The 25,582-nt window shown below is 40.0% G+C and overlaps 1 protein-coding gene across 11 annotated transcripts in view; it reads right to left on the reverse strand.

Moving 5' to 3' along the window:
* Positions 1-3,053: 3,053 nt before the first annotated feature.
* Agbl3 (ATP/GTP binding protein like 3) overlaps positions 3,054-25,582 on the reverse strand; it is an 88,028-nt gene continuing 65,499 nt past the window's right edge. For 10 of the 11 annotated variants that reach the window (XM_027391432.2, XM_027391431.2, XM_027391433.2 and 7 more), the window contains one exon: positions 3,054-5,675. In XM_027391432.2, the coding sequence (XP_027247233.1) occupies positions 5,237-5,675 (439 nt within the window). In that variant the 3' untranslated portion in view covers positions 3,054-5,236. The remainder of the gene's footprint in view (positions 5,676-25,582) is intronic. The other variant, XM_027391439.2, reaches the window with a different exon arrangement.

Raw genomic sequence — 25,582 nt, forward strand, 5'->3', positions numbered from 1 at the left:
TGCATACATACACACTCGCACACACACACACACACACACCATCATACACATACACACACTCACACACCATCATATACAGACACACACACACACACTCACCATACACACACACACACACTCACACACACTCACACACACCACCATACACACACACACACTCACTCACACACACACTCACACACACACCATCATATACATACACACACACTCGCACACACATTTACACACACACTCACACCATCATACACACACACACACACACACACACACACACCAAGACTATGGAAGTCAGAGGACACCTTGCAGGAGTTACTCTCTCCCTCCTTGTGGGTTCCAGAGATTCACCTTAGGTCATGAGGCCTGGAAGGAAGCTCCTTTACTAGCTGAGCCCTCTCACTGGACCCTAGAATATATTTTGGGGACAACTTCGGGAGACTTTAGTTCTTCTAAAAATATTTACTTTATTTGTTGTTGTTGTTAAATCGGGAACAAGTAAGGAAACTATCCATTCTAGGAGTGGATCTCTTCCTACTTTTTAAATTTCTGAAAAAAATTCTAAAATTTTAGGTTCATAGCAAAATTGAGATGAACCTATATGTAATCCTGATCACAGGGTCATCTAGGCTTTCTCCTATATTGTCTTCTAGTGTTTAATAGATCTGAATTTGGTCAATGATCCACTTAAGAGTTAATTTTTGTGGTGTGAGGCCTGTGTCTGGATTCCATTTTGTTTGTTGTTTTGTATATGGGTGTTCAGTTGCTCTAGCCCAGCCATGCAGAGAACTGTCTTTGCTCTAATGAGCTGATTTGGTTCTTTTTCCAGAAGTTTTCTGGACTATTTTGTCCCACTGGCCTGTTGATTCATTTCCCAGTATTAATCATTATAGCTATAGAATCTTGAAGTCAATTAATGTCAGTCCCCTGACTTGGGTCTCTTGAAAAATTGTGTGGGCTGTTTCCATACAAGCTCCATACCCAGCTTGTTGATGTCCACAAAGTAATGTGCTACAGTCCTAAGACTGACTCATGGATCAAGTCGTGAAGAGCTAACATCTTAACAGTACTGGGCCTTCCTAGCCATGAACATAAAATATAGCTCCATTTATTTAACTCTCTGATCTCTCCAAGTTTTTACATTTTTTCTTCATGTATATTTTGATGTTTTGCTAGATTTGCACCTATTAATGATCTTGTGATTTTTACCTTCAAATTCTAAATGTTCATTGCTAGGTGCTTATGGTAATTTACTTTTGTATATTAGGTGTGTTTGTAGCATGAATAATAAAAACCCAGAGGCAGATATTGGGGTTCAAGCTGAAGATCAGAAAAGCAAAGCAGCCAGCCACTAGAGAGTTCTTACCTCTAGTAAGGCTCAGACCAAAGTGTGTGTGTGTGTGGGGGGGGGGGATCCTGTCCTCAGTGTGACTGAAGACTGCCTGAGCTCCTATCTTCTCCCCTCTTATATTCCTATCTAGTGCTGGTATTGAAGGCATGCACCACCACCACCTGGCCTCTGTGGCTAACTAGTGTGGCTGCTGGGATTAAAGGTGTGTGCTACCACTGCCTGGCCAGTATGGGTGACTAGTGTGGCTAGCTTTGCACTCTGATCTTCAGGCAAGCTTTATTTGTTAGTTCATAAACAAAGTATCACCATGTTTCCCCTTTTTGTCTAATATAAGAAAAACTACATACAATAGGTACAATAACTATATATAATATATACAGACAATACATCAGCAATGTAGTTCATTTGTGCTTGACAAATTCCGAGAAAATACTCCATTATCTATCCTGTCTTGATGAGTCCAAAAGGTTGTACCTAATTCACTTTCTATTCTAATTGCATTATCAAATTATCTCTTAATGTCTCTCAACCTTTCGAACTTTACATCTCTGTAGTGAGTTTCTTTTCTGAGTCTGGTAAGCAAGGAAAACTATAACTATCTAGTCTTCAACTCCCTTAGAAGCACGAGAAGGAAATAACCGAGTAAGCAGGAAGTGCAAGCAAGCAACTTTTAAAAAATGTGGGAGGTGACAGAAACAGCTGGCTGCCTGGACAGTCACCCAAAGGTCTTCTGCAACACTGGGGCATCCATCTTCTGCCTACAGGCCTTGAATACTTGGCATGCACTAATGAGTCTTTTATTGCTTTGGCAAAGTACCTTTGAAAAAATAAACCTGTAAGAAGGAAAATATAATTTTCATTCATGATTTTGGAGGCTTTACCCACAACAGAACAAACAAAAAATCTTATGAAAATCAGAGTAACTGAAAAATAACCCTGAGTATAATATGTAACCACAATGCAACAAAGCTTAACAGCAATAGCAAGTGAATCCTGGTAATTACACAAACTCATGGCAATTAAAATAACATACTACCAAGTGATTAATAGATCAAAGAAGAAATCCACAAAGAAAAATGTAAAATTCCCAGAATGAAATGAAAATATAACACACAGAACCTCTGGGACACTTTACAAGCAGTCTTAACAGGAAAAAATTACAGCTCTAAGAACCTACACTAAAAAATCAGAAAAAACACAAATAAATGACTTGATTCATCTCAAGAATTTGGAAAAACAAGAACAAACCAGCTCCAAATCCAGTAGATGGAAAAAATAATAAAAATCTGAGTAGGAATTAAAGGAAAGAAAATAATATGTAAATCAATAAATGTATTAAGTCAAATAATTGGACTTAAAGACAAAAATCATATGATCTTCTCAGTAGGTGCAGAAAAGGTATTTGACCAGCTCCAACATGTCTTCATGATAAAAGTCCTAGAGACAGTAGGACTGGAACACAGCTCAACATGATAAGCCTATATATGACAGACCCACAGCCAGCATCATCCTAAATGGAGAAAAGCCTCACTTGTACCTAGCTGATGGGTGAGCTCGGCATTCGTTAGTGTCTTTTAAATTCTGAGCTGTTCCTTTCTTAGTGTTTACAGCTCTCTGTATTACTCATCCTTACTCACACTGCCTACTTATTCCACTCAAAGTCTTGGCAAATTAATCTACTTACTATAAATTCCTGGGAGATCTGATGGAGTTTTTCCAGAGAAGGGAACATTTGAGTTTAATCTTCAAGGAAAAGTAGAGGCTTTCCAATTGTTCTGGAAGGTTTACATCATAAGATCAGACAGAATGAATGACCTTTATGGAAGAGCGGCATACTTAGAATTTAAATACTATACCATGAAAAACAGAGTGAAAACGATTTACATATATTCTTGCACTCTACATGTCAGGTATTTGTAGCAAATAAGAGATAAGGGGAAGGGTTTTAAGATGGCTCAGTGGGTATAGGCACTGGCTGCCAAGCCTGACCACCTGAGTTCTGTCCCTGTAGCTACATGGTAGGAGAACACACTGTCTTCTGACCTCAATGTGTACCATGGCATACATGACCTAATGGTGCATGAGATTCACACTCCCCCCCCCAACACAAAACAGTAAATAATGCAATAAGACATTCAAAACATGACACAAGGCGGGGGGATTAAAGGGCAAGGATGGTAAATAATTAAGGAAATTCTTCTGCACACCTCAGTCTTCCAAGAAACCAGTTTGTTACTTTGGTTATTCTCACAAAGATATTAAGTTTGTAGTCTCAAACTTTCATATAACTGAAGTTTCAAAGAACAAATGTCAATTTAAATTTTTAGATTTTCATGAAGTTTAGTTTTCCCTGATTTATGAGAACAAGGGCAAGACTTTTGAGAGCCTGTACTCTACCATGGTGTCAAGTTACCAAGGGAAGAATTCCTAGTAAAGAGATTAGGGACTTCTCAGAGAACCCCAATAGCTACCCCCAAATCCAGTCCTTCTTCCTGAGGAAAAACAATTGTTTCCTACCATGTGCAAGGATTGAGGAAATTTATGGTCAAAATCCCCTATAAATAACATTTCTTCTCTGAACATTGCAGTGAGCTCTTACGTCTTTTCATCTACTAGAAACACTGATTGCAGAGCCTGCTTATGTCGCTTAGACCCGTGACGTGTATCTACTGTGCCTCTGTAGACCCGGGCTTGCAGTTTTCTCACTCACCGGCCTTCGTCTTCACTGGCACACTTGTTACCCTTACTCCTTTGCCTGGGCTTCGGGAATCCCTCCTTGTACTCACTGTAGTTTTATTTTTGTGGGAAACTTGGATGTGAACTAGGGCCTCCCCATGTAGTTATCTGTCACAGAGCTACACCCCCACTTTCCCTCCTCTTTGTTTTAGTCTTTCCGTTGGATGGAGGATTTCATTAGGTTGCTGAGACTGCTCTTGAACTCAGGTTGTAGCCCAGGCAAGCCTTGAACTTGTGATCTTCCTGAGTCAGGCTCCTAAGCAGATGGGATTGCATCCCTGCCCCCCATGGCTAACTATTGACCACCTTATGACAAACGTGAAGTGTAGGACTTGCTTTTGAAGTATCCATTTGAATGAAGGACTAGAGGCGGGCACTCACTGACTCTAGGAGAAATGGGACTTCTAATCTTTTACAACTTTGCTTAATTATGAGAGGTAGAATGGCTTCAAAACCATAATATATTTCCATGTAATTGGGTTCCACCTTTGGTTTGTGCAATTAGCATCTTTTAACATGTGCTATCTCATCAATTGGAAGTACACAAATTAGTGCTTTACTATATGTTCTTATTCAGTTATTATTAGTATTTATGTTGCTATTTTTAAATGTTGCCCAGGCTTGCCTTGAATCTCTGGTCCTCCTGCCTCTACCTCCCTCCCAAGTGCTGGGATTACTAGTGTATATGCCCAGCTAGCATGTGTGCTCACAGGAACAATTCTAGGATATTCTTCTATAGGGAGAAATATTGTTTATTTCTCCTGTGCTTTTTCTAGCACACCAACTATATAAAAGAGACTCAAGAAATGATGGTGGCTGCTAATTCATTCATCAAAGCGACTAAAATCATTAATAGCATGTCTTTCTTGAAGTTTTAGTTTTTTGGTGTTATATACATGCATAATTTTGGAAGAAATCAAAAGTTTCAAGCTTTTTCCCCATGTTGATACAAATTAAATATATGTGTTTTTTAACTTTTCTATATTTCCTCTGGAGTTTTAAAATCTCTGAAAGATGTTTCCTTTAAGGAAGATGGGCTATGTAAAATCTGTAGTTGGGTACCCACACATACATGTGTAGAGGGGAGGGAGGGCCAGGGAAGGGGGGGGGTGGCTGATTTTTGCTGTGTCAGCACATCTCCATCAGCCACAGTTCTCAGTCACTTTCAGCTTGGTTAACTGTTGTCCTGGAACTTAGGTGGAAGGTGCGCGAGCCATCACTCTCATTTGGCTTCTCGTTGCTTTTAGTCAGATCAGGAACTATCTGCTCAGAGCTCTTCAGGCTGGATTCTTCAGGCTGAAGACTGTTGCCTTGGACAATATCAGTATCTGTTTTAGAATGTGAGGGAACAGTCTCCTCTTTGCTGCTGGGAAGCATCGCATCTTCAGTGTCTCTGGTCCAGACTTCAGAATGCATTTTCCTCTTCTGAAAACTGCAGAGGGGTGATAAACTTTCAAGTGAGCCCTGGGGCACAGACCGGAGCCATTCTGAGGTATTTGCCACAAGATTCCTTTGGGTTTTAGAAGGGAGACTTTTGGTTGTTGTCCAAGGCATGCTGTATCTTCTTATATTTATGCAAGTAGTTGGAATAAATCTAGAAAAGAAATGAAATGTATGAGTTCTTGCCTTGGGTGTATCTACTTTGTGGTCCTAGGTATACTGTCATAATGCAGATTGTATATTTTCCCTCGGGTGAGCTCACTGGCCCTTAGGACTTTATCCTCATTCTTTATGAAGATGAGCTACATCTTTATCTCTGGTTCTAAGTGTTTGGCTCTACTCCAATCCTGTTCTAGATGTCCAGAGGATGTGGTTATCTGGTATCTTCTTCAGGACTCATTGACTTTATACATCCGGTCTATACCTTGCCAATAAAACGTAGTTTATTCCACTAGACTGGATGCATTGTACTTGGTATAAGATTTTTTAGGAAACCAGTAAGGAGTCAGTTTGAGAGTTTGAGAGATAGACATTCCCTCAAGAGAGGAAGATTTTTAAATCATTACTTGTAGCTACTTACAATCTATTTTTCTTTAGAATTCTATTTAACTGGGAATTTTAGCTATTCTTTTATTAAACTTCTAAGTTATGAAGTAATTGTAGCATCATGCGCACTTGGAAGAAATAATGAGATAGATTGCATATACCCTTTACCTGATCCCTCTGGATGTGACAGTCTGTAAAGTCACGGTGAAGCCGCACAGTGAACATACTGCCACTGGTGTGGACAAGATACAGAACCATGCCCTCATGTTGTCTCTACAGCACCCACCTCTCCTGTCTTGACTTCTCTTTAACTCCTGGAAAACATTAACTTGTCTTCCAAACTATATCATTTTATTATTTCAAGACTGTTATGTAAATGTAACCACACAGTGTGCAACCTTTTGGAATTATTTTTTCTATCCACCCAGTATAATTCTTTTTTTGGGGGGGAGTTCACTGTTGTTCTGTTTCTCCTCTGCCCATTTTTATCATTGTTTTGAGTAGTAGTTAGTGGCATGGCTATATACTACAGTTTAATGATTTATCAGATCCGTGGATCCTTTCCAGTTTATGGGTATTGCAATTAAAGCCGAATAAACATTTGTGTGCAAAATTTTGTGTGAACTTGTTTTCTTTTCACTGGGATTAAATTCCAGGAAAGCAGTTGCCAGTTATATGGTAGTTATATATTTATTTTTCTGTTTTATTTTTGAGAGAGACTCTTTTTATGCTTCTGGGGTGGCCTTGAACTTCCAGTTCTCTGAACTCTTCCCTCTTCAAGGACTTAGGGTTACAGGTTTGTGCTGTCATGCCCAGCCACGAGATACTCAGTGAAGAAACTATCGATTATTTTTAGAGTACTTACCCCATTTTATGTTCCCAACAGTGATACATAAATAATGCAGAGTCTGCATCCTCACCGGCAGATGGTGTCCTTGTTGTCCCATGCTTGTGTCTAGCTATTCTGCTATGCGTGTGGCGACAGCTTACTGTGTATTAACTTTCGTTGCTGATGCTAATACTTCTTGTGGTTGTCTATCACCAGTGTATTGCTTAGTTCAATGCCTCTTTATGTTGCCCATTTTCTAATGACATTTTTCTTTTTCCTGAAGATGTATTTTAAATTACACGTTTGCCTGTGTGTTTGTGTGGGATTGTGTGCCCGTGGGTGCAGCTGCCTGTGGAGGCCAGACCAGGGTGACAGATTCCCTTGGAGCTGGAATTACAGGTGGTGGTAAGCTGGGAACAAACAGGTCATTTGCAAGAACAGTTCATGCTGTTAACCGCTGAGCCTTCCTTTTAACCTTGAAATATTTTTTCTGACTGTTGAATTTGAGGATTCTCTCTCTCTCTCTCTCTCTCTCTCTCTCTCTCTCTCTCTCTCTCTGTCTATGTATGTAGACGTGTGTATTCGTGTTCATGAGTGTACACGGTATGGAATGTACATGAATTTGTATACATCCATATGGGGGCTAGAAGATGACATTAGGTATCTTCCTCAGTTGCTTTCTATCTTTTTTTTTTCTTTTTTCTTTTAAAGACAAGGACTCTGAAAGTTAGGATCACTCTAGGACTCACCTTCTTATAGACATAGAGGGTCTCTAGGATTTCACGTTGTTATAAAAAGGCACTGCATTTATTCTACTAGAGTAGTTTAATAAAAAGGCACTGCATTTATTCTATTAGAGTACTTTAATTATACAGCAAGCCACAGGCATTCTCCTGTCTTTCCCTCTCCAGCACTAATTAGTACTAATTAGTACTACAGGCATGCAGCAACTACCCAGCTTTTTACTCCAGTGCTGGGAACTGAACTCAGGTCTTTACCCTTGCCTGTGAGCCCTTTGCTGATGAACCATCTCTCTAGCTATGGAGGGTTCTTAATTAATTAAGTTCCTATTTTGTTGGTGTGGTTTCCAAGTAATTTCTCCTATCTTACAGTACTTAAGTTTTTCTTTTTAAAATTATATGTGTATGGGTGTTTTGCCTGCACTTGTTTTTTTTTTTTTTGTTGTTGTTTTTGTTTGTTTTGTTTTGTTTTGGTTTTTGAGACAGGGTTTCTCTGTGTGACTTTGGAGCCTATCCTGGCACTTGCTTTTGTAGACCAGGCTGGCCTTGAACTCACAGAGATCCGCCTGCCTCTGCCTCCTGAGTGCTGGGATTAAAGGAGTGTGTCACCAACGCCTGGCTTTGCCTGCACTTGTTTGTACACACTTCTATGTATGGTGTCTCAGAAGCTAGAAGAGAGCATGCAGTCCATTGGAACTTTAATTACAGATAGTTGTGAGCTGCCATGTGACTGCTGGGAATTGGACCTGGTCCTCTGGAAGACCAGCCAGTGCTCTTAACCATCTCTTTAGCCTTGATGGTAGTGTTTTTAATGAGCTTTTGTATTGCTTTGTGTTTTGGAGACAGAATTATTGTATAGCCCAGGCTGATCTTTTACTCACAGCAATCCTCCTGCTTTACCCTCCCAAATGTTGGGATTACAGGTAGGCATTACCATGCCTGGCTTCTTTTTATTCAGGCCTTTTGCAAAGCAAACATCATTTTAAGTCCAACTTACTTTTTGCTCTTTTATGAATCATATTTTTGGTATTAAGTCTAAGAAATCTTAGCTTAGCCTTAGATTTGAGGATTTTCTATGTTTTTCTAGAAGTTTTGTAGTTTTATGTGGAGTTCATGCTCCATTTTGAATTAATCTATGTATAAGTGATGGATTTAAGCATTTTTGTTTGCTTTTTAAAAAGCAGTTCATCCTATTTGTGTGAATGTACTCAGTTCCACAGACGTGTCTTCTCACCCTCCAATACTATATTGTACTGTTGGTCATCAACAGGCCAATTCCTTTTGCCAAACTGATTTTGACATGTAATGTTTTGTGTACAAATTTTAGATTAGCCTTAATTATGTCTATAACAATTCTATGGAGACTTTGAAGGGCATTGTGTTGAATCTGTGTATCTATGGGAAGAGTTGAGTTATCTTGAGTTTTCCAGTCCATAAACATGTTTATATTTTCCAATTCATTTACATTACATTTTGTTTTCAACGTTCTTGTTATTTTCAGCTCCAAGATCTCTCTCTCTCTCTCACTCTCTCTCTCTCTCTCTCTCTCTCTCTCTCTCTCTCTCTCTCTCTGTGTAAATTTGGAGGTCACATGTTTACTTCTTATAGATAGAAATATAATTATGTTTATATGGCTGTCTTATATTCTGAGACCTAAAAGGACTTTCTTATTTTGAAGAACCAGTTCCTTGAGATACTCTATGTAGAGAATAGCACTGTGAGGAGCAGGTGCCATGTTCTTCCTTTCTTCCCATAGATATGTTTTTCACCCTGGCACAGAGGCGAGGAGAGTAAGTTAAGAGTAGGCTCCATTAAGTTGCATGAGGCCCTCCATTCCTTCTTTTCTGACAGCTGGTTTTTTAATCATAAATATTGACAAGTGTCTGTGACAATTAATAGTGTAATATGGGTTTTCTTCTTTATCTTAAAGAATATTGAGTCATTCTTGAATTTCTGAAATAAGACCCACTGCCAAGAGGTAAATCATAATTCTTTTGAAATTTAGCACGAATTCTATTTGCTAACAGAATTAATGGGACAGAATTTGTTGATTTTCCATTTTTGTTTTCTCTTTGGCTGGTTTTAGTATCATGCCTATAGGAACTTCATAAAATGAACTACAGACTGTTTTCTCATTCTCTGGAAGACATCGTATAGAACTAGTGTCAATTATTCTTTAAATGTTTTATGAAATTGTACTGTGAAATCATATGACCCATGAGATCCCTTTGGGGGTGGTTAAAATTATCAATTTAGTTTCCTTACATACATACACACGAACATGTAACAATGATTAAATGAGGTCTTGAATTTAAGAGGGAGTGGCGTGGGGAGGAGTTGGACTGGGGAGGGTTGGGAATGATGTAAATTCATGGGAAAAAAATCCTTTGAACTAAAAACTGATACCATACTCAGCCACCTGCAGTGTTTTCAATGCACCTTTTTTAATAGCTTTTTGAAAGGCTTGCATGTACTGCGTATGCAGGGTATCATTGTGTAGCTCTGGTCCAGCGCTGTCTTCCTAGCTTGAGGGAAACTCAGAACCTTCCTCCTCCCTTTGTGTCTCTCTTTACTATCTCGCATTTATAACTGCCTTAAAAGTTTCCTTTACATGCTCAGAGTCATCTGAGGCAAGCGACCTGCGTGCTGGACCCAGTTCGGCAGAGGCGGGTTCTGAACAATGAACACTCAGAGGCAGCTCGGCCTCCATCGACCAGCCAGGTAGGCCAGGGGCTGTTTCCGACTCCTGCTTGTCGTCACTGCTCAGAGTTATCTGACTCAAGTGACCTGCGTGCCATACGGAGTTCGGCAGCAACAGCTGGCCCTGTGACAGCTCTGCCTCCAACTGCCAGACCAGTGGGACCCGGCATGCCCGAACACTGCCAACACCCGGGTAACAGTGACACCTCCATCCATGAGAAGAGGACCGACATCAGAGTATTGGATCTGTTTGCATCTACTAGAAGGGAACCGTGGTCCCACACCCACTAGGAGAACAAGAAACACTTGCCACACCCACCAGAAGAAAGGATGAGAAGAGGACAAGGTAAAAGCACATCCAACAACAGAAAACCCAATATGACACCACAGGAGGCTAGGAACCATACACCACTAAGACCTCAACATCACAATGCAGATGAACCAGAAGAGAATGACCTTAAAAACATCTTCAGGAAAATGATAGAAGACCTCAAAGAGGACATGAGAAAATCCCTTAAAGAAATTGAAGACAAAACAAACCAAAAAATACAAGATATCAACAAATCTCTCAAGGAAATAGTTAAAGACCTAAAAACTGAAAGAGACAATAAAGAAAGCACAATCTGAGGGAATGCTGGAAATAGAAAAGCTGGGTAAATGATCAGGAACTACAGATGTAAGTATAACCAACAGAATACAAGAGATGGAAGAGAGAATCTCAGGAGTTGAAGACACACTAGCGGAGATAGATTCATCAACCAAAGAAAATCTTAAGTCCAACAAATCCCTAACATAAAATATCCAGGAAATATGGGATACCGTGAAAAGACCAAACCTAAGAATAATAGGCATAGAAGAAGGTGAAGAAATCCAACTCAAAGGCGCAGAAAACATATTCAACAAAATCATAGAAGAAAACTTTCCCAACCTAAAGAAAGACATACCAATGAAAATACAAGAAGCCTACAGAACACCAAATAGACTGAAACAAAAAAAAAAGTCACCTCGCCACATAATAATCAAAACACCAAGCATACACAACAAAGAGAAAATATTAAGAGCAGCAAAGGAAAAAGGTCAAGTAACCTATAAAGGCAAACCTATCAGAATCACACCTGACTTTTCCTTGGAAACTCTGAAAGTCAGAAGGTCCTGGATAGATATTCTACCTACACTAAGAGACCATGGATGCTGGCCCAGACTACTATACCCAGCAAAGCTTTCAATCAATATAGATGGAGAAAACAAGATATTCCATGACAAAACTAGATTTAAACAATACATATCCACCAATCCAGCCCTACAGAAAGTACTGGAAGGTAAACTGCAACCCAGGGAAGTTAACTACAACCAGAAAAACATAGGCAATAGATAATCCCAACTTACCAACAGTCAAAAGAAAAAAGGGATAGAATCCCACACATAATCTTGCCACCATCACCAAATCAAAAACAAACAAGAATGAACAATAATCAATGGTCATTAATATCCATCAACATTAATGGTCTTAACTCCCCTATAAAAAGACACAGATTAGCAGAATGGATAAGAAGACAGAATGCTTCCTTCTGCACAAGAAACTCACCTCAACCTCAAAGACAGACGGTTGGGGAATTAAAGGTTGGGGAAAGATCTTCCAATCAAATGGACCCAAGGAACAAGTGGGGGTAGCAATCCTAATATCCAATAAATTGGACTTTAAACTAAAATCAGTCAAAAGAGATGAAGAAGGTCATTGCCTACTCATCACAGGAGAAATCCATCAGGTTGAAGTCTCAATTCTGAACATTTATGCCCCAAATACAAAGGCATCCACGTTTGTAAAAGAAACTTTACTAAAACTCAAATCACACATAAAACCGCACACACTTATAGTGGGAGATTTCAACACTGGACAGGAACACCAGACAGAAACTTAACAAAGAAACAAAAGAACTAATAGAAGTTATGGCGCAATTGGACTTAACAGATATCTATAGAACATTCCACCCAAATATAAAACAACTTACCTTCTCCTCAGCGCCACATGGAACCTTCTCTAAAATCGACCACATACTAGGCAACATAGCAAATCTCAACAAGTTCAAAAAATTGAAATAACCCTCTGTGTCTTATCAGACCACCATACTTTAAAATTAGAATTCAACAACAACAAGAACTACAGAAAACCTACAAACTCATGGAAATTAAGTAACACCCAATTGCACAATTCATGGGTCCAGGAAGAAATAAAAAAAAACTAAATTAAAGATTTCCTAGAATTCAATGAGAATGCGGACACAACATATCCAAACCTATGGGATACTCTGAAAGCAGTGCTAAGAGGAAAGTTCATAGCGCTAAATGCCCCCATGAAGAAACAGGAGAATAATCACACTAGAGAATTAACAACACAACTGAAAGTTTAGAAAACAAAGAAGTCAATACATCCCGGAGGAGCAGAAGCCAGGAAATAATCAAATTGAGGGCTGAAATCAATAAAATGGAAACTAGGAGAACAATACAAAGAATCAATATAACAAAAAGTTGGTTCTTCGAGAAAATCAACAAGATAGACAAACCTTTATCCAAACTTACCAAACAACAAAGAGTGAACATGCAAATTAATAAAATCAGGAATGAAAAGGGGGTCATAACAACAGACACAGAGGAAATCCAGAGAATCATCAGGTCATACTTTGAAAACCTATATTCCTCAAAATTTGAAAATCTAAAGGAAATGGACAATTTTCTGGACAGATTTCACTTTCCAAAATTAAATCAAGAACAGATAAGGAACTTAAATAGACCTATAACCTCTAATGAAACTGAAGCAGTCATTAGAAGTCTCCCATCCAAAAAAAGCCCAGGGCCAGATGGCTTCAGTGCAGAATTCTACCAGAAATTCAAAGTACAGCTAATACCAATTCTCCTCAAAGTATTCCACACAATAGAAGCAGAAGGGTCATTACCAAACTCTTTTTATGAGGCCACAATAACCTTGATACCCAAGCCACACAAAGACACAACTAAGAAAGAGAACTACAGACCAATATCCCTCATGAACATTGATGCAAAAATTCTCAATAAAATATTGGCAAATTGAATCCAAGAACACATCAGAGAAATCATCCATCCCGATCAAGTAGGCTTCATCCCAGGGATGCAAGGATGGTTCAACATACGAAAATCCATCAATGTAATCCACCATATAAACAGACTGAGGGAAAAAAATCACATGATCATCTCACTAGATGCCGAAAAAGCCTTTGACAAAATCCAACATCCCTTCATGATAAAGGTCCTGGAGAAATCAGGGATAACAGGAACATACCTCAACATAATAAAAGCAATATACAGCAAGCCAACAGCCAACATCAAATTAATGGAGGAAACTCTATCCAATTCCTATAAAATCGGGGACAAGACAAGGCTGTCCACTCTCTCCATACCTCCTTGAAGTTCTAGCTAGAGCAATAAGACAACAATAGGCGATCAAGGGAATACAAATCGGAAAAGAAGAAGTCAAACTCTCACTATTTGCAGATGATATGATCGTCTACATAAGTGACCCGAAAAAATCAACCAGGGAACTCCTACAGCTGATAAACACCTTCAGCAAAGTGGCAGGATACAAGATTAACTCAAAAAAAAAAAAAACAACAAAAAACTGTAGCCCTACTATATACGGAGGACACATTGGTGGAGAAAGAAATCAGAGAAGCATCACTCTTTACAATTGCCACAAATAACATAAAATACTTTGGAGTAACACTAACCAAAAAAGTGAAAGACCTGTACCCTAAGAATTTTGAGTCTCTAAAGAAAGAAATTAAAGAAGATATCAGAAAATGGAAAGATCTCCCATGCTCTTGGATAGGCAGGATCAACATAGTAAAAATGGCAATCTTGCCAAAAGCAATCTACAGATTCAATGCGATCCCCATCAAAATCCCAACTCATTTTTTCACTGACCTTGAAAGAACAATTCTCAACTTTATATGGAGAAACAAAAGACCCAGGAGAGTCAAAACAACCCTGTACAATAGAGGAACTTCTGGAGGCATTACCATCCCTAACTTTAAGCTCTATTACAGAGCTATAATCCTGAAAACAGCTTGGTATTGGCACAAAAATAGACAGGTAGACCAATGGAATAGAGTTGAAAACCCTGATATTAACCCACACACCTACCAACACCCGATTTTTGACAAACAATCCAAATATATATGCTGGAACAAAGAGAACATCTTCAACAAATAGTGCTGGCATAACTGGATGTGGACATGTAGAAGACTACAGATAGACCCAAGCCTTTCACCCTGCACAAAACTTAAGTAAAAATGGATCAAAGACCTCAACATAAACCCAGCCACACTGAACCTACTAGAAGATAAAGTGGGAAATACCCTTGAATTAATCGGTACAGGAGACTGCTTCCTGAACATTACACCAGTAGCACCGACACTGAGATCAACAATTAAAAAATGGGATCTCTTGAAACTGAGAAGCTTCTGTAAGGCAAAGGACACAGTCAGCAAGACAAAACGACAGCCCACAGACTGGGAAAAGATATTCACCAACCCCACATCTGACAGAGGGCTGATCTCCAAAATATACAAAGAACTCAAGAAGCTAGTCTCCAAAACACCAAACAATCCAATTAAAAAATGGGGTACAGAACTAAATAGACAATTCTCAATAGAGGAATCTAAAATGGCTGAAAGACACATAAGAAAGTGTTCAACATCCTTAGCCATCAGGGAAATGCAAATCAAAACAACTCTGAGATACCATCTTACTCCTGTCAGAATGGCTAAAATCAAAAATACCAATGACAGTTTATGCTGGAGAGGATATGGAGAAAGAGGAACACTCCTCCACTGCTGGTGGGAGTGCCAACTTGTACAGCCACTGTGGAAATCAGTATGGCGACTCCTCAAGAAAATGGGAATGAGTCTACCACAAGATCCAGCAATTCCACTCCTAGGCATATACCCAAAAGAAGCACATTCATATAACAAGGACATCTGTTCAACCATGTTCATAGCAGCATTATTTGTAATAGCCAGAAACTGGAAGCAGCCTAGATGCCCCTCAACCGAAGAATGGATAGAGAAAATGTGGTACATTTACACAATGGAGTACTACTCAGCAGAAAAAAAACAATGGAATCTTGAAATTTTCAGGAAAATGGATGGAACTAGAAGAAACTATTCTGAGCGAGGTAACCCAATCACAAAAAGACAAACATGATATGTACTCACTCATATGTGGACCTGCTTATGATACATAGTAGTAGTGACCGTGCTTTATCAGAGCTGTTTTTAATGATGTTGCTCAGAATGGTTTCCTTCCAGATGATGATTGAGAAGCTAATTTAAAAAAAATAATGGTGCCAAGTCCAAGTTCCACAAGAGTAACAGAACTGTGCTGTTTTTCTGGGATTTTGTTTTTTACTTTTTTTTTTTTTTTGATGGAGAGTGCTTGCTGGATGTCTCTACAATTTTGTTCAAATGACTGCAGAACCTGGAAAAGCTGTTGCTGCTCTTGATGCATAACATACTGCCGTTATTGGTCTTTTTATATAAATATAAATATATAAAAGTTTCCTTTACAGACATCCTCATTACACAATCTTTACCTTAAGAGTCAAGTATAGTTTAGAAAAACAATACGTCCCTGTACTTCTGTTTGTCATATTCCTTTTGTAATCTGTTTATGAGATGTTCTTTTGAGGTAATCTTGCAGTCAAGAGTCTCTTATTTTGGGGCTGGAGAAATGGCTCAGATGTTAAGAGCACTGACTTCTCTTCCAGAGGTCATGAGTTCAGTTCCTAGCACCCACATGGTGGCTCACAATCATCTGTATTGAGATCTGGTGCCCTCTTCTGGCGTGCAGGGACACATGCAGGCAGAACATTGTATACATATTCAATAAATCTTTTTAAAAAAGTTTCTTAGTTTTCTTCATCTAATTGTTTACTGGTTTTGGTCTTTCACTGGTCAGAGCCGTTTAGTCTGATGGTTCCTTTTCCACAGTTGACAGCAGGGAGCCATTTCTCCCTGCTCACTTGGGTTCAGGCTGTTCTTCTACAGGGGAGGTGTGCGTTTCCTTTGGCCAATTTCAATATTGTTTTCTGTACCTAAAATCTGGCATAGCACTAATATCCTCTTAGTGATTTGCCAAGGTTTCTGATTGTGGCTTTAAGTTTTTTGCTAACTTTCAAGGTTTTTGGCAATAATTTCTTTGAATTCCTTCAGATCTATCTTATTTCACCTCTGCTTCTGAGATTCTGATAACATGGACAATAGACCTTATTTTAACCACCCCACAAGTCCCTCTATTTAGTGTCTTTCCTCTCTGCTGTTCAGGCTGAATAATTCCTATCTCTCTCAGTCCTTGAACTCTTTTCTGTCATGCTGCTGTGTCAGCAGCTGAACTCTTTTTTTCTAGTCTTGTGTTTTTTAGTTTAAAAAGTGTCATTTGGCTATTTTTAATATTACCCTTTCATTTCAATCTGTCTCCCTTTTCTTTCCTTCTGTCTCTACTCTCTCTTGCCTTTTCTTCTTTCTCTCTGTCTCTTTTCCCCTCACTCTTCCTTCCTGTTTTCCCTCTGTGGTCTCTCCTATGCTTTTCTTCTCTTTCTTCTTTTTTAATTCTCTTTCTCCCCCCCCTCCTCTCAGTTCTCTCCACACTATGTTCAAACCCTCTCTCTTCCCCACTAAGGTTTTCTGTTTTTTCATTTGTTCTATTTTCATCATGACTATTTTAATATTGGGCCAGAAAATTCTAATTTCACAGACATCTTTGTATTTTGAAAATGCCTTTTAAAATTCATTTTTAGATCTTCCTAGTTTTTTCTTGAAAATAACTTTTTTTTAATAAAGTACATTTTGATCAATTTTGCCTCCTGCATCTTGTCCCCAATGCACCTCACCTCCTTACCCATCCATCTCTTTAGAAAACAAACATGCCAATAAAAAAGCCAAACAAACCAGAATAGAACAAAGCAAAAAAGAGATCCTAATTATTTTTACACACGTCTTTTTAAAATTTTATTTGTCTTTTTTACGTACATTGGCATTTTGCCTGCATGTATGTCTATGTGAGAGTGTCAGATCCCCTGGAACAAGAGTTACAGACAGTTGTGAGCTGCCATGTGGGTGCTGGGAATTGAACTTGGATCTTCTGGAAGAGCAGCTGGTGCTCTTAACCAGAGAGCCATCTCTCTAGTTCTTAATATGACAGTTTATTATTACTACTGATCAAAGCATACATAATTTTTTATTAGAAGGCTGTAGATCTTATTTAAATCTTTTATTTACCTTTTGGTAACTCTGCTTCAGAAAGAGAAGTGGGAGATAAGATTATTGAGTATGGTGGTGTACTCCCAGAGGCCTAGCGCCTGGGAGACTGAGGTAGAAGGAGAGCAAATTCTAGGTTAGCCTATGATACACAAGCAAGCCCTTTGTCTCAGAACAAACAAACCAAACAAAATAACAACAACAATCACCTCATTATTGCCAGATAAATTAGAGTCCAGGCTCCTCAAATGGAGTCTGTCGACATCAGAGGTTTCTAATTACCATTGGACAAGTATTCTGTCTCTTTAATTAGTCTCTGCTGACACTGTGAGGTGGCTTTATTGATCTGAGCTTTGGTGAAAATTCCTAATGCTGTACTAGCCTTCCACTAACACTAACCCAAAGGGGAGGGGAAGAGGAACCTTGATGGGTAATGGCCTTCTGTTTATGTTTATCTTATTGGTTGTTGAATAAACTACTATTGGCCAATGAAGAAGCAAGTTAGGTGGAACTAGGAGTCAAGGAGGATTCTGAGAAATGTAGTAAAAAGATACAGGCAGGAAGTGACATAGCAGGCAGACTCATATATAAGGGACAAACAGGAAGTCTCCCATTTTTCTCTTGCTCTTCCTCCTGCACTCTTCTCTATGGAGCCGCCATGTGATCCCAGCAAGAGAAGGTGCCTGCAGCTGGTGTCCGATAAGATAAGTCTTTATGGTTGACACTTAAGACTGAGCTAGCATATAAGAAATCCTAGTCAATTGGCCAGCAGCATTATAAACTAATACAAGACTCTGTGTGTTATTCTGGGCGCCCACGTGGCAGCAGGGCTTGGGCAGATAGAGTAAAGACTTCTTGTTACAGAACCTCATTTCTGTCTAATAGGTACAGAAGTGTAGAGTCCCTATGTGGTCTCCAGTGTCCTTTGGGGAAAGGTGTCAGGGCCTGTATATTTTGGAAATCTATTCCACCCTGCCACAAGTTCAGAAGAGCCCAGAATTTCTATTGTCTTTTAGATGTCAGCTAATAGCTGCTCTATGCCCTGTCCTCAGTGGAGAATGACTCCTTGGGCCAGGGGGAGTCTATACCCACCCTGAAGGCTGGTGAGATGTTCTGGTGCGGGGTGCCTGAAGGCTTGAGTATGTGCTGCAAAGGAGTGACTTTAGGATTAAGGGAAATAATTGCTATCAGTCTTTTATACATGATAACAGATGTCTTCTGCCATTGCCCCATTTGGATGGTTACTTAAGATGATGCATCAATAAACTGGGCGCCTTCAGTGTTAACTGATTGCTCTCCTGTTATGACCAAATGTCTGTCTCTTCTTTAATGTTGTTGGATAGCTAGCTTTCCCTTGTCCACACTACCCCACTCAGGGTCAGACCTGGGGTTGTTTGGCTGGTTCTGATCGCAGCCCCAAAAACATCAGTCAGCGATAAATGGCGCCAAAATGTGGGACTTGAGAACAGGGGTCAGAAGTGATGGACACCACAGAGGAATAGACATCGAGTGTGAGAAGAAGTGCGCATAGAAAAAAGAAGTGAAAGGTGGTGAGAACGGTGGTAAGTGGGCTGTAAAATTGTTTGTAATTGTAGAAATGGTAGAAAAGCTCTACCCCCAGGAGATTGGAAACAGACAAAGAAGTAGCCAGCAGTTGACGATACAGTCAGAGAAATTTTGAAAACAAAGGGAACAGAAGTTGAGCAGCAACTATTACAGAAATTTTTAGAATTTGTAAAGCAAGTATGTCCTGAGTTTCCCAACCATGGGAATATAGATTCCAGTATACGGAATGAGGTTGGATTAAAGATCCAACAGCATTATTATGAACATGGTCCTGAAAGCATATCTACAGATACTCTTTGGTTATGGACGCTTATACAGGAGAGCTTAGAATCAGATGCCGTGCAGCAGGAAGTATCTACCCATGAACCGGTTAGTAGCATGATAGAATCCTCCACACCTACAGAGGAGCTGCTAGATAAGGAAGCATACACAGGGCAGCAAGATTGGGATGAGTTTGAAGAGACAGTTACTGAGTATCAGAATGGAGAGTCTTCACCTCCCTCGATTTTGACTAGGGATACAGAGGCAGAAACCTAGTGGTAAGATTCAGCAAGAGCTAAGAGGCTTGAAAGATTTACTAGAATGGCTCTCATAGGAGATAAGAACCTTGCAGGTTTCCTCGGATCAGAGAAACATTCCTTTGTCTACTGTGGTAACAAGTATAGTTCGGCCTCAGATGCAGGGACCCCTCAAGTCATGGCAGACAGCCGCAGAGGGTCAGAGGTCTCCAGTGCAAGCTGGTGTTAGACAAGCGGCGGACAGAGGAGGAGATGTGCAGGGATTTCACGTTTCCTGTAATGGAGCAAAGGGGTGCTCAAGGAAACATGGGCAGGGTGCATACGCTGATACCATTTAAACAGCTCAAGGAGCCAAAAACGGCTTGTGCTCAGTATGGACCAACAGCAGCTTTTACCCAGACACTAATAGAGAGTATTGATATAGAAGCTCTACCCCCAGGAGATTGGAAACAGAGAGCCGAGGCCTGCCTATCAGGAGGGGTCTATCTGTTGTGGAAGACAGAATCTGCAGAGCAGTGTCAGATGGCATCCGAGAATAGAGCCCCAAACCTGTTTCTTATGAAATGCTCACTGGTGAAGGGCAATACAAGGATACAGATCAGCAGTTAGGTTTTGAGGTAGCAGTGTATACACAGATTGGCGCAGCTGCCAAAAGAGCCTGGAACAAGCCTCCAGCTGCTGGGGCACAGACTGAAGACTTAACATAGATCAGACCTGATGAATTGTTTCAGAATTTTGTCTCTAAGCTAATGCAGGCATCATCCAGAATAATGGGAGACACAGAGGCTGGACTCTTGATTGATAGACAGCTAGCCCATGAGAATGCAATGCAGCATACCAGGCTGCACTGAGACTTTATAGAAAGAAAGGTGGCATAGATGAGTCTATTAGGATTTGTTCAGATATTGGGCCCGCATACACTCAAGGGTTAGCTATGGATGCTGCCTTACAAGGGACATCAGTTAAGGATATGTTATTCCTAGGGAGAAATCAAGGCATAGGGAGGAAAAAAGGCACAAAACCTTCTGGAGGTTGCTTTGGATGTGGTCAGAAAGGATACCAGGCCAGACAGTGTCCTAACAGAGAAGGAAATAGGGAAACTGGTTTGTGCCTGAGATGCACGAGAGGAAAGCACTGGGCGAATGAATGTAAATCTAAGAGAGATGCCTAGGGGAATCCCTGACAGGGAAACTACCTAGAGGGCCCACTGCAGGCCCTGAGACAAATCTATGGGGCCATTCAGCAACAGTTTCCCCACAAGTAAATCCATTCAGGACCTCTACAGAGCCACAGCAGGAAGTGCCAGACTGGACCTATACTCAACTGCTGACGGTTTAACTCCAGAGACAGGGATGCTAGCTCTACCCACTGGTGTTTATGGTCCTTTGCCGAGTGGCACAGTCGGATTGCTGTTTGGAAGAAGTAGCACAACTATGCAGGGAATTTTTGTTGCTCTAGGAGTGATTGATGCTGATTTTGGAATTTCAGTGGTAAAGTCAGGTCAGAGACTTGCTCAACTGATTTTACTCCCCCAAGTGAAAACAAAGAACCTGGTTAAGAGAGATAAGAGAAGAGAATCTGGGTTTGGCTCATCTGACACCTACTGGCTACAAGCAATCTGGTCCACAGCGCCCAGAAATCATCTTATATATAAATGGCAGGGCCTTTTCTGGCCTTTTAGATACAGGCCCAGGCAGGTCAGTTATTACAGCCAGTCAGTGGCCTTCAACATGGCCAAAAATGGTGACCATTACACAGCTACAAGGAATTGGTCAGACTCAGAATCCTGAGCAGAGTAGCACTGAACTTTCTGGAGAGATGAGGAAGGTCATAAAGGGGCTTTTCAGCCATTCACTGTTCCTCATTTACCTGTAAATTTGTGGGGCTGAGACGTTATGGCCCGAATGGGAATGTACTTGTATAGCACAATGTACTTGTTACTAATCAGTTGTTTCAGCAGGGACTGTTGACCAATCAAGGATGAGGCAGGGAGGATGAGGGGAGAGTTGATCTTATCTTGCCTAGTGAGAGACATCCCAGAGCAGGATTAGGGTATTTTTAGCAGAGGTCACTGAGAAGCCTGCATTCCATGCAGACCCTATTATGTGGAAAAGTGATGAATTGATATGGATAGATCAGTGGCCTCTACCAGAAGAAAAAAATACAGGCTGCTAGGCAGTTAGTGCAGGAATAGCTGGATAGTGGTCATATTGTGCCTCTAATTCCCCATGGAATTCTCCTGTTTTTGTGATTAAAAAGAAGTCAGGGATATTGAGACTGATACAAGATTTGAGAAAAGTTAATGAGACCATGCAGTTAGTGGGAGCTTTACAGCCAGGGCTACCTAGTCCTGCAGCTATACCAAAGGATACTTATAAGATTACTGTAGACTTAAAGTAATACCATGCCTTTGGCTCCTCAAGACTGTTAAAGATTTGCATTTAAAGTTCCATCAGTTAATTTTAAGGAACCCATGAGCAGGTATCATTGGAAGGTTTTTGCCCCAGGGCATGGCTAATAGTGCAACACTGTGCGGTAAGTTTGTGGCTCAAGCTATACAAGTTGTTAGGGACGAATTTCCACAGGTCAGGTCTATATTGTTCATTATATGGATGATATTTTGCTTGCCTGTGTGAAGAGGTTTTGCTTGTTACATATTGACAGCTGCAGCAGAGCAGGGTTAGTAATTAGTAAAAGGTGCAGAGACAGCCGCCTTTTCAGTATTTGGGACATACGTTATATCCTAAAGAAATTAAGCCTCAAAAATTAGAAATTAGAAAAGGTAACTTTCAATCTTTGAATGATTTTCAGAAGTTGTTGGGAAATATCCAATGGTTACATCCTTTTTTAAGAGCACCTATTGGTAATTTGAAGCCTTTAAGTGATATTCTAAAAGGAGCTAGTGATCTCAATTCACCTAGACAGTTAACTGAAGAGGTTAGACAAGTTCTTCTACAGTTGGAGAATGCAATCCAGCATCAGCAAATATGCTATATTGACTATGCAAAACATGGGCAGCTTATGTGCTTCCCGTGCAGCATAGTCTGACTTGTGTCTTCTAGCAGGAGGGACCATTACTACGGTTGCACCTACCTATCTCCCCAGCCAGTGTTAAATCTTTATTTTGAAGCAGTAGCTTGTATGGTGCAGAAGTGCCCTATGGAATCTAGGAGATATTTTGGCAGAGAACCAAGTGTAATACATGTTCCTTATACCAAACAGCAAGTTGATTGGCTATTGCAAAACAGTGATTTGTGGGCAATAGCTTTTGCTCAATTTTCAGGAAAAACTGATAATCAGTTTCCAGCTCATAGACTGTTACAATTTGCACTAATGCATCCTTTTATAGGAGTAATCCTGTTAAAAATACTATATTAGTTTTTACTGATGGTTCCTCTAATGGAAGAGCCGCTTATGGTATTGATGGCAAAGAATATATAGGACAAACAGCTCCAGCTTCAGCTCAAATAGTTGAGTTACAAGCTGTTGCAATGGCCTTTCAGCTTTTAGTAAATGATTCATTTACTTTGTATACTGATAGTCATTATGTTTTTAAGGCTCTTCAAGTGATAGAGACAGTTCCGTGCATTGGAACCTAGTAATGATCAGGTTAGAATATTGTTTAAGCAAATTCAGAATGCAGTTCATCTAAAAAATTGCTGTGCTTTGTGGGTTACATAAGAGCTTCTTCAAACCTTCCTGGCCCACTGGCTGAAGGGAACGAGTCAGCAGATAGATTAACAAAATTGGTCGCTTTATCTCAGGTAGAATGAGCTCAGCAGTTGCATAACTTTCATCCTAAGAATAACAAGTCTAAGAAAGCGATTTGGTTTAACTAGAGAGACTGCTCATCAAATTGTCAAACAGTGTGACGTGTGCCCACAATATTTACCTGTAACTAATTTAGGAGTAAACCCATGAGCCCTGCTTCCTAATCATTTACAGCAAATGGATATTACTCACATTGCAGAATTTGGCAAGTTAAAATATGTGTACGTTGATACGTATTCAGGCTTCTTAATGGCCACTGCACAAACTGGAGAAGCCACTAAGCATATGATAAGTCACTTTTTAAAATGTTTGGCTTACATGGGAGTTCCAAAAGTGATAAAAACAGACAATGGATCTGGATATACTAGTAAAGAATTCTGGCAATTTTGTGCTCAATGGAAAATTGACCACAAAACAGGCATTCCTTATCATCCTCAAGGACAAGGCATTGTGGAGCGTGTTCATGGCTCCTTGAAAACACAACTTCAAAGAATAAACAGAGGGGCGATGTGCTCCCAGTCTCCAAATGATGCGTTAAATCATGTGCTCTTCATTTAAAATTTTTTGAATGGGGATCTATTCTTCCTGTCAAAACCCTGTGGGTGTTACAGCTAAAACAAAAATAAGACTATTCCAAAAGACGGTGAGTAGCTGGGAATTTGAAGAGCCAGATAATGGCACAGTGACAAATCTCAGGCTTTACTTTTTAACTCATTTATCTAAGACTTGGAACTGATCAAACAGCAATTGGAGACACCCATAGAAAAACAAGTGCACAAAAACCCGGATAAAAGTGTGGAGGAGAGTGACAACCGACCAGGACAGAAAATTATTCGGCAATAATCATTCTGCCTCAGCTAAACACCACAGATAACAGTGGCCCATGCCAGCCTATGTGAGCAGATACCATGTGACAAATGTTGGCTACACTCGTGTGAGACATAGTGAGACAGCTGCGTTCTAGCAGTGTCAAAGAAGAACATGTGAAATCAGGTATTTTAACACTAGTCTGTAAAGGTCACCTTTCTATAGCTGACTGGTGTCTATGGGGCTGTTATTTGTAAACAATTTGTAAACAAAGAGGTCTAGTTGCTATAGTATTTGTCAACACCTTCAGCCTCAGGCCTGTCCACACTCAGAGTATTTCTAGATTTGAAGTATGTAAAGACTCTTTTATTACAATGACTAGAAAATTATTACCTAGGCCTATTGCTAACTCCAGAGTCTCAATTTCTCAGGCTCTTGGCTGATATCTATTGCATTTTATAATTAGTTTTCCTGATCTGTAATTTCAAAATGGTTTTATATTTGTTTATGTTTGCTACCATATACATGCCCACCACGTGTGTGCAAGTGCCCAAAAGGCCTGAAGAGGGTGTTAGATTCCTGGAACTGGAGTTACAGGCAGCTGTGGCCACCACGGGTGCTGGGAAGTTTATGTGGCTTCTCTGTAAGAGCGGCAAGCACTCTAAACAGGTGAGCAATCTCTCCAACCTTAATTTAGAATAAAAAGGCTTCAAAAATTACATGTATATATGTATGGCTGTGTGGAAATGTGCCTGCCTGTGGAGACCAGAAGTGTTGTGGAAAATTATTTTAAGGTGTGTTACATTTGTTTATGCTGTAGAGCATTTGTTTAATGACGTAAAGATGTGGTGCTTTTGTTTATGCTGCTTTTGTTTAACTCTGAGAAGCTGTGTTTCTTTGCCTGTCTGAAACACCTGATGGTCTAATAAAGAGCTCAACAGTCAATGGTGAGGCAGGAGAGAGGATAGGCCGATCTGGCAGGCAGAGAGAATAAATAGAAGGAGAAATCTGGGAAGAAAAAGGAGCAAGCAGGAGGAGAGGAGGATACCAGAGGCTAGCTAACCACACAGCAATTTTAGCTGTCTAATTATGAAACTCAATTCCTGTCATGTAGGGTCTTTCCCATCATGACTGCTACAGTGTTCACTAGAAATAACCACCATTTTAAAAATCATATTGATTTTGATGGTTATACAGTACAGGAATAAACTTTATGAAGAGGAACATTATTCTTCACTAATACCCATCCAGAAATAATCACTCTTGAGGACATGTGCTTCTAGAGTTTTTCTTCTACA

This window comes from Cricetulus griseus (assembly GCF_003668045.3).
Source record: "Cricetulus griseus strain 17A/GY chromosome 1 unlocalized genomic scaffold, alternate assembly CriGri-PICRH-1.0 chr1_0, whole genome shotgun sequence".
Classification (NCBI taxonomy): Eukaryota; Metazoa; Chordata; class Mammalia; order Rodentia; family Cricetidae; genus Cricetulus; species Cricetulus griseus.